At 39.7% G+C, this 10,530-nt stretch overlaps 1 protein-coding gene across 1 annotated transcript; it reads right to left on the bottom strand.

Annotated features, from left to right (window-relative positions):
* Positions 1 to 6,102: 6,102 nt before the first annotated feature.
* LOC125598168 lies at positions 6,103 to 8,663 on the bottom strand. Its single transcript, XM_048772454.1, has 7 exons — positions 7,775 to 8,663; positions 7,486 to 7,692; positions 7,316 to 7,405; positions 7,131 to 7,238; positions 6,817 to 7,050; positions 6,379 to 6,729; positions 6,103 to 6,300 (listed from the first exon to the last, which is right to left on the bottom strand). Exons 1-7 carry the CDS (start codon positions 8,210 to 8,212, stop codon positions 6,103 to 6,105), a joined length of 1,626 nt encoding a protein of 541 aa, XP_048628411.1. The 5' UTR covers positions 8,213 to 8,663.
* Between the last annotated feature and the right edge of the window lie 1,867 nt (positions 8,664 to 10,530).

Consider the following 10,530-nt stretch of genomic DNA (forward strand, 5'->3'; position numbering starts at 1 on the left):
TAGCTGTGCTATTCCCAAACTGGGAAACTGGAATCACCTGATTTGAAAGTGGGATGGATAACTTCTTCATGCCAACTCCTATGAGATTTATTCAACTTCCTGGTGATTCTCCACCACTTTATGTATCCAAATCAAGCTTCTTACAAAGTGATTCATCCTGGTTTGATTGGAACGACGAAGAAGCTGTGCTATTCCCAAACTGGGAAACTGGAATCACCTGATTTGAAAGTGGGATAACTTCTTCATGCCAACTCCTATGAGATTTATTCAACTTCCTGGTGATTCTCCACCACTTTATGTATCCAAATCAAGCTTCTTACAAAGTGATTCATCCTGGTTTGATTGGAACGACGAAGAAGCTGTGCTATTCCCAAACTGGGAAACTGGAATCACCTGATTTGAAAGTGGGATAACTTCTTCATGCCAACTCCTATGAGATTTATTCAACTTCCTGGTGATTCTCCACCACTTTATGTATCCAAATCAAGCTTCTTACAAAGAATTCATCCCCTGGTGATTGGAACGACGAAGAAGAAGCTGTGCTATTCCCAAACTGGGAAACTGGAATCACCTGATTTGAAAGTGGGATAACTTCTTCATGCCAACTCCTATGAGATTTATTCAACTTCCTGGTGATTCTCCACCACTTTATGTATCCAAATCAAGCTTCTACAAAGTGATTCATCCTGGTTTGATTGGAACGACGAAGAAGCTGTGCTATTCCCAAACTGGGAAACTGGAATCACCTGATTTGAAAGTGGGATAACTTCTTCATGCCAACTCCTATGAGATTTATTCAACTTCCTGGTGATTCTCCACCACTTTATGTATCCAAATCAAGCTTTTCACAAGTGATTCATCCTGGTTTGATTGGAACGACGAAGAAGCTGTGCTATTCCCAAACTGGGAAACTGGAATCACCTGATTTGAAAGTGGGATAACTTCTTCATGCCAACTCCTATGAGATTTATTCAACTTCCTGGTGATTCTCCACCACTTTATGTATCCAAATCAAGCTTTTACAAAGTGATTCATCCTGGTTTGATTGGAACGACGAAGAAGCTGTGCTATTCCCAAACTGGGAAACTGGAATCACCTGATTTGAAAGTGGGATAACTTCTTCATGCCAACTCCTATGAGATTTATTCAACTTCCTGGTGATTCTCCACCACTTTATGTATCCAAATCAAGCTTTTACAAAGTGATTCATCCTGGTTTGATTGGAACGACGAAGAAGCTGTGCTATTCCCAAACTGGGAAACTGGAATCACCTGATTTGAAAGTGGGATAACTTCTTCATGCCAACTCCTATGAGATTTATTCAACTTCCTGGTGATTCTCCACCACTTTATGTATCCAAATCAAGCTTCTTACAAAGTGATTCATCCTGGTTTGATTGGAACGACGAAGAAGCTGTGCTATTCCCAAACTGGGAAACTGGAATCACCTGATTTGAAAGTGGGATAACTTCTTCATGCCAACTCCTATGAGATTTATTCAACTTCCTGGTGATTCTCCACCACTTTATGTATCCAAATCAAGCTTCTTACAAAGTGATTCATCCTGGTTTGATTGGAACGACGAAGAAGCTGTGCTATTCCCAAACTGGGAAACTGGAATCACCTGATTTGAAAGTGGGATAACTTCTTCATCCCAACTCCTATGAAATTTATTCAACTTCCTGGTGATTCTCCACCACTTTATGTATCCAATTCAAGCTTTTCACAAAGTGATTCATCCTGGTTTGATTGGAACGACGAAGAAGCTGTGCTATTCCCAAACTGGGAAACTGGAATCACCTGATTTGAAAGTGGGATAACTTCTTCATGCCAACTCCTATGGGATTTATTCAATTTCCTGGTGATTCTCCACCACTTTATGTATCCAAATCAAGCTTCTTTTAAAGTGATTCATCCTGGTTTGATTGGAACGACGAAGAAGCTGTGCTATTCCCAAACTGGGAAACTGGAATCACCTGATTTGAAAGTGGGATAACTTCTTCATGCCAACTCCTATGAGATTTATTCAACTTCCTGGTGATTCTCCACCACTTTATGTATCCAAATCAAGCTTTTACAAAGTGATTCATCCTGGTTTGATTGGAACGACGAAGAAGCTGTGCTATTCCCAAACTGGGAAACTGGAATCACCTGATTTGAAAGTGGGATAACTTCTTCATGCCAACTCCTATGAGATTTATTCAACTTCCTGGTGATTCTCCACCACTTTATGTATCCAAATCAAGCTTCTTACAAAGTGATTCATCCTGGTTTGATTGGAACGACGAAGAAGCTGTGCTATTCCCAAACTGGGAAACTGGAATCACCTGATTTGAAAGTGGGATAACTTCTTCATGCCAACTCCTATGAGATTTATTCAACTTCCTGGTGATTCTCCACCACTTTATGTATCCAAATCAAGCTTTTCACAAAGTGATTCATCCTGGTTTGATTGGAACGACGAAGAAGCTGTGCTATTCCCAAACTGGGAAACTGGAATCACCTGATTTGAAAGTGGGATAACTTCTTCATGCCAACTCCTATGAGATTTATTCAACTTCCTGGTGATTCTCCACCACTTTATGTATCCAAATCAAGCTTTCACAAAGTGATTCATCCTGGTTGATTGGAACGAAGACGAAGAAGCTGTGCTTTCCCAAACTGGGAAACTGGAATCACCTGATTTGAAAGTGGGATAACTTCTTCATGCCAACTCCTATGAGATTTATTCAACTTCCTGGTGATTCTCCACCACTTTATGTATCCAAATCAAGCTTTTCACAAAGTGATTCATCCTGGTTTGATTGGAACGACGAAGAAGCTGTGCTATTCCCAAACTGGGAAACTGGAATCACCTGATTTGAAAGTGGGATAACTTCTTCATGCCAACTCCTATGAGATTTATTCAACTTCCTGGTGATTCTCCACCACTTTATGTATCCAAATCAAGCTTTTCACAAAGTGATTCATCCTGGTTTGATTGGAACGACGAAGAAGCTGTGCTATTCCCAAACTGGGAAACTGGAATCACCTGATTTGAAAGTGGGATAACTTCTTCATGCCAACTCCTATGAGATTTATTCAACTTCCTGGTGATTCTCCACCACTTTATGTATCCAAATCAAGCTTCTTACAAAGTGATTCATCCTGGTTTGATTGGAACGACGAAGAAGCTGTGCTATTCCCAAACTGGGAAACTGGAATCACCTGATTTGAAAGTGGGATAACTTCTTCATGCCAACTCCTATGAGATTTATTCAACTTCCTGGTGATTCTCCACCACTTTATGTATCCAAATCAAGCTTCTTACAAAGTGATTCATCCTGGTTTGATTGGAACGACGAAGAAGCTGTGCTATTCCCAAACTGGGAAACTGGAATCACCTGATTTGAAAGTGGGATAACTTCTTCATGCCAACTCCTATGAGATTTATTCAACTTCCTGGTGATTCTCCACCACTTTATGTATCCAAATCAAGCTTTCACAAAGTGATTCATCCTGGTTTGATTGGAACGACGAAGAAGCTGTGCTATTCCCAAACTGGGAAACTGGAATCACCTGATTTGAAAGTGGGATAACTTCTTCATGCCAACTCCTATGAGATTTATTCAACTTCCTGGTGATTCTCCACCACTTTATGTATCCAAATCAAGCTTCTTACAAAGTGATTCATCCTGGTTTGATTGGAACGACGAAGAAGCTGTGCTATTCCCAAACTGGGAAACTGGAATCACCTGATTTGAAAGGGATAACTTCTTCATGCCAACTCCTATGAGATTTATTCAACTTCCTGGTGATTCTCCACCACTTTATGTATCCAAATCAAGCTTCTTACAAAGTGATTCATCCTGGTTTGATTGGAACGACGAAGAAGCTGTGCTATTCCCAAACTGGGAAACTGGAATCACCTGATTTGAAAGTGGGATAACTTCTTCATGCCAACTCCTATGAGATTTATTCAACTTCCTGGTGATTCTCCACCACTTTATGTATCCAAATCAAGCTTCTTACAAAGTGATTCATCCTGGTTTGATTGGAACGACGAAGAAGCTGTGCTATTCCCAAACTGGGAAACTGGAATCACCTGATTTGAAAGTGGGATAACTTCTTCATGCCAACTCCTATGAGATTTATTCAACTTCCTGGTGATTCTCCACCACTTTATGTATCCAAATCAAGCTTCTTACAAAGTGATTCATCCTGGTTTGATTGGAACGACGAAGAAGCTGTGCTATTCCCAAACTGGGAAACTGGAATCACCTGATTTGAAAGTGGGATAACTTCTTCATGCCAACTCCTATGAGATTTATTCAACTTCCTGGTGATTCTCCACCACTTTATGTATCCAAATCAAGCTTTTCACAAAGTGATTCATCCTGGTTTGATTGGAACGACGAAGAAGCTGTGCTATTCCCAAATGGGAAACTGGAATCACCTGATTTGAAAGTGGGATAACTTCTTCATGCCAACTCCTATGAGATTTATTCAACTTCCTGGTGATTCTCCACCACTTTATGTATCCAAATCAAGCTTTTCACAAAGTGATTCATCCTGGTTTGATTGGAACGACGAAGAAGCTGTGTATTCCCAAACTGGGAAACTGGAATCACCTGATTTGAAAGTGGGATAACTTCTTCATGCCAACTCCTATGAGATTTATTCAACTTCCTGGTGATTCTCCACCACTTTATGTATCCAAATCAAGCTTTTCACAAGTGATTCATCCTGGTTTGATTGGAACGACGAAGAAGCTGCTGTGCTATTCCCAAACTGGGAAACTGGAATCACCTGATTTGAAAGTGGGATAACTTCTTCATGCCAACTCCTATGAGATTTATTCAACTTCCTGGTGATTCTCCACACTTTATGTATCCAAATCAAGCTTCTTACAAAGTGATTCATCCTGGTTTGATTGGAACGACGAAGAAGCTGTGCTATTCCCAAACTGGGAAACTGGAATCACCTGATTTGAAAGTGGGATAACTTCTTCATGCCAACTCCTATGAGATTTATTCAACTTCCTGGTGATTCTCCACCACTTTATGTATCCAAATCAAGCTTCTTACAAAGTGATTCATCCTGGTTTGATTGGAACGACGAAGAAGCTGTGCTATTCCCAAACTGGGAAACTGGAATCACCTGATTTGAAAGTGGGATAACTTCTTCATGCCAACTCCTATGAGATTTATTCAACTTCCTGGTGATTCTCCACCACTTTATGTATCCAAATCAAGCTTTCACAAAGTGATTCATCCTGGTTTGATTGGAACGACGAAGAAGCTGTGCTATTCCCAAACTGGGAAACTGGAATCACCTGATTTGAAAGTGGGATAACTTCTTCATGCCAACTCCTATGAGATTTATTCAACTTCCTGGTGATTCTCCACCACTTTATGTATCCAAATCAAGCTTCTTACAAAGAGATTCATCCTGGTTTGATTGGAACGACGAAGAAGCTGTGCTATTCCCAAACTGGGAAACTGGAATCACCTGATTTGAAAGTGGGATAACTTCTTCATGCCAACTCCTATGAGATTTATTTATTCTAAACCAACAAGCAAAATAGTTCTTAACAAAAACAAGCATACTCCGATCCATAATTGTATTGAGAATACTCGATCGAGTACATTTAAACATACAGAATCTTATCATTGGCCAAGCCACTGTGCTGCCCACAGCATCTGATATGTCTTCCAGAAAAGAGTTTGGTCTCCATAGAGATGCATCTTCAATCAAGGCCACTTCAACCCAGACCCGACTTGCATTGGGACCTAACGGGACGTGATGGACTAAACACAATGGATCAGTACTACTTACTCTGCCTTCTGCGACTTTCCGTCCTGAGTTGTTGTGGTCCAACAAGATGCACTTCTTTTTACCTGAACCTGAACGGGTGGAACTAGTGCTGCCACTTGGACTCTACAAGCACAACAAATACATCACACCAACTACATCTAAATAAGTTTGTAAAAGAGAGAAGTTTGTAAATTTACCAATGAAGGCCTTCTGACACTAGCTTCCCCTTCATCTTCAGGAACTTTAATTACTGATACATTATGGAGCGGCCATGCGATCTTTTCATTAACAGCATCACTCATTGTTGTCATGTCACTTGTTGGCCTCCATAGAAAAGCTTTCCATTAATCTTAGCAACTCTCATAACTACAGCATTCGGACCCAAAGGAACATTGTTCACCATCTCATATGGGTCAGTCGAACCCATAAAACCTTCAGCGATTACCTCGACGCCCTTAACCCAATCGTAGATCTTGCACCTTTCAAGATCATCTACGGTAGTATTCTATATTGACAATGCATATGGTTAGTATCATGTTGAATTTTATAATACAAACGTAAGTATACGTGCTAATGGAATGACCTTTGATCTTAACACATCCGAGGAAACTGGATGGTTGTTCGATGCACTATCTAGTATCAGTTTATCAATTGGCCATGGAATTTTGCATCCCGCTGCTTCCTGAAGATTACGCACATCCGTAGTTGGCCTCCAAACAGATGCCTTCGGGTTTGATACCGACTTTACAACAACCGCCGCGGCGTTAGGACCAATCGGAATACGACCAATCTTGTATGTACCTTCAGCAGAGCAGAATTCTCCTTCAGCGACAACAACATCTTTTGACTCACACCAATCAAGTAGTTGAACTCTAGTTCCTTCTTTGTATACATAACTAGCCTCAGATGGAGAAACACAATCATCATTGTTTTTCTGTAAAAACATAAAATGAATCATTGATTTTATATCAATCAAGGAAATTCTACATTATATAACCAGTTAAAACTAAAGAAAATTCACCTTATTTCCAGCTAAGTCACGGACCAGAATCTTCAAGTCTTTAATCTCGCTTTCCAAGTCGGCAAGTTTGGAGTCTCTAGCTGACAAGAATGCTAGTTTCGTAGCAGTAATCCCTCTTCCCAACCCTCTGACTCGTCCAGGTTTGTCTACTCCCAACACTTGACTAACAGCATCTTCTTTTATATTAACACTGGATGTGGAGTCCATTTGACTATCAAGTGAAATTATTTTTTCCTGAGACAAACACAATATAAGTTATGGTCCTTTTCAATACCAAAAAGAGTAACTTAATTAATCAGACAATGAAACCTTACAATGGTTTCAGCAAACTCAGGTCTAACAGGTCTACCATCAGAGTGAGTGTGTCCTGCTATCCAGACCTTGCTCCGGCTAATCTTCTTAGGGTCTTCACTCTTTTTTTTCTACAAGAGTGATATATTGTTTTACTTATCAGTTTGTTCTATCTTCAGATATAATATAATTACATACTGTTACTTACCATTTCACAAGCTAGACGATTCATTCCTCTACGACTAGTGGTGTGAGGAATCTGAGCTCTCCTTAGTGCTCTGTACTTTTCACTCTTTGCCTACAATATTATTAAATCAAATTTGATCAATCAAATCTCCGAAGTAAACACTTAAAAACCAAATGCTCTGTATATTTCACCTTGAACACAGACGAAGTCCTACTCTTAACCCAAGCGCTCCAAACCTGAACAGATCGAATGTTGCTTGGTTTCAGTGCTGCTCTCTCTGTGGAGCTTTTTGCATTTCGCAGTTGTGATACAAGCCTTGACTTTCCAGATCTCCACAAACAGCCCATCTGTTTGAAGACTGAATCTTTTTGCCACTCTTCTTTCAAATCAAACCTCGCCTGCTGCAGTAATGTATGCAAATGCCACACATTATAATCCTTACAAAGACATTATACAATAGACTTAAGGGCATATATATACCTGAATTTCCTCCCATAATGTGTCCTTTGTCTGCTTATCAAGATTCCTCCAATCATCAAGAAGTACAGTCACATGTTCGCGTACAAGGGGTCCAAGGAACGATGAAAGTGTCACTGATCCAGGACCTACATGTTCGCCAAGCTCAGTGAATGACACAGAAACCTTCTCTTGATGATCCTTGGCCACTTTACGCATCTTTGTGGGTCCTCTTTTCTTCTTTTGTTTTCCATCAGATGGCGATGCTTCTGCTCCTGAAATGCCATTCTCAGTTTCAATGTCAGCTTCTCTCGGCTGAGAAGGTTCTTGAGTAACTCCATTCTCAGGTTCCATGTCAGCTTCTCTCGACTGAGAAGGTTCTTGAGTAAATCCATTCTCAGGTTCCATGTCAGCTTCTCTCGGCTGAGAAGGTTCTTGAGTAACTCCATTTTCAGCTTCCATGTCAGCTTCTCTCGGCTGAGAAGGTTCTTCAGTAACTCCATTCTCAGACTGAGACTGTTCTTCAGCAATGACATTCTCAACTTCAATTTCCACATGTGGATCATCACCATCACCATCACCATCCGCCTCATTAACATCTTCAGAAACCTTTGTCGGGACTTCGTCAGCACTTTCTTGCCTTATCTCAATGTTTTCTTCTTCAATAGCAACTTCTTTCCCTTATTTAACTTACGCATTTTCGTACTCTTTCTGGTTATCTCAATGAACTCTGTTTCTGCTTCCAGACCTTGGGAACGTCTGCTTCTTCTAACCATTCCTCCTCGTGTCTTCGGCCCCATGTTAATTTGTTCCTAAAAAAATCATTTTTGAGATCTATTGAGATAATAAGCAATCGATTAATTTTCATGATTGTAGATTGTAAAAATGGAAGACGATCGATACATATCTATTGAGATAATAAGCAATCGATTATTATCATGATGATGCATGCAAGTTAAAGAAGACAGAGATCAAAGAAGACAAACCTGAGATCGAAGAAGACAAAGAAGACAGAGATCGATGAAGACAAAGAAGACAGAGATCGATGATTCCGAAGGGGTCTCACGAAGAACACTTGGGAGAGAAAATGCAGAGACGATATTCTTTTGTTTTAATGAAAAAGTACTAAATATTCTTTGCTTTGGTCAAAGATATATTTCCCACAAAATTTATCATTCGCGGGTTTTAATAAAAAAATAAGCGGTCGAGGATACCATAACGATTATTCTTTCTCAGTGCTATAATCTAAAGATCAAAATCCCAAAAACATGCGCGCTTGCAAATTTCATTTTGCCGCTCCAGATATAATAGCTTTTTACTTAAAGAAACGCTATTATATTTCTAGCCACAAACATACAATAGCACAAACTTCTTTTTTCACAATACTTCTTATTTTTAGTGTTTAGTTTTCTTTCCGTATATACATTGCTATTAAAACCCTTATTTCATGTAGTGACTTTTAGTATCCAAATCAAGCTTTTACAAAGTTCATCCTGGTTTGATTGGAACGACGAAGAAGCTGTGCTATCCCAACTCGGAAACTGGAATCACCTGATTTGAAAGTGGATAATTCATCCCAACTCCTATGAGATTTATTAAACTTCCTGGTGATTCTCCACCACTTTATGTATCCAAATCAAGCTTTTCACAAAGTGATTCATCCTGGTTTGATTGGAACGACGAAGAAGCTGTGCTATTCCCAAACTTGAAAACTGGAATCACCTGATTTGAAAGTGGGATAACTTCTTCATGCCCAACTCCTATGAGATTTATTCAACTTCCTGGTGATTCTCCACCACTTTATGTATCAAATCAAGCTTTTCACAAAGTGATTTATCCGGGTTTGATTGGAGCGATGAAGAAGCTGTGTTATTCCCAAACTTGAAAACTGGAATCACCTGATTTGAAAGTGGGATAACTTCTTCATGCCAACTCCTATGAGATTATTAAACTTCCTGGTGATTCTACACCACTTTATGTATCCAAATCAAGCTTCTTACAAGTGATTATCCTGGTTTGATTGGAACGACGAAGAAGCTGTGCTATTCCCAAACTGGGAAACTGGAATCACCTGATTTGAAAGTGGGATAACTTTTTCATCCCAACTCCTATGAGATTTATTAAACTTCCTGGTGATTTTCCACCACTTTATGTATCCAAATCAAGCTTTCTACACAGAGATTCATCCTGGTTTGATTGGAACGACGAAGAAGCTGTGCTATTCCCAAACTGGGAAACTGGAATCACCTGATTTGAAAGTGGGATAACTTCTTCATGCCAACTCCTATGAGATTTATTCAACTTCCTGGTGATTCTCCACCACTTTATGTATCCAAATCAAGCTTCTTACAAAGAGATTCATCCTGGTTTGATTAGAACGACGAAGAAGCTGTGCTATTCCCAAACTGGGAAACTGGAATCACCTGATTTGAAAGTGGGATAACTTCTTCATGCCAACTCCAATGAGATTTATTCAACTTCATGGTGATTCTCCACCACTTTATGTATCCAAATCAGCTTCTTACAAGTGATTCATCCTGGTTTGATTAGAACGACGAAGAAGCTGTGCTATTCCCAAACTGGGAAACTGGAATCAACTGATTTGAAAGTGGGATAACTTCTTTATCCCAACTCCTATGAGATTTATTAAACTTCCTGGTGATTCTCCACCACTTTATGTATCCAAATCAAGCTTTTCACAAAGTGATTCATCCTGGTTTGATTGGAACGACGAAGAAGCTGTGCTATTCCCAAACAAGGAAACTGGAATCACCTGATTT

Source organism: Brassica napus, unplaced genomic scaffold (assembly GCF_020379485.1).
Source record: "Brassica napus cultivar Da-Ae unplaced genomic scaffold, Da-Ae ScsIHWf_1643;HRSCAF=2264, whole genome shotgun sequence".
Taxonomy (NCBI): Eukaryota; Viridiplantae; Streptophyta; class Magnoliopsida; order Brassicales; family Brassicaceae; genus Brassica; species Brassica napus.

What these genes read in the sequence shown, in the direction of transcription:
- LOC125598168 (XM_048772454.1), bottom strand. Translation starts at nt 8,212, where the DNA reads ATGGAAGCTGAAAATGGAGTTACTCAAGAACCTTCTCAGCCGAGAGAA. An exon ending in GGACTTCGTCTGTGTTCAAG is followed by an intron (nt 7,406 to 7,485) that starts GTGAAATATACA and finishes ATAATATTGTAG; the next exon opens with GCAAAGAGTGAAAAGTACAG. An exon ending in GTGACTTAGCTGGAAATAAG is followed by an intron (nt 6,730 to 6,816) that starts GTGAATTTTCTT and finishes ATGTTTTTACAG; the next exon opens with AAAAACAATGATGATTGTGT.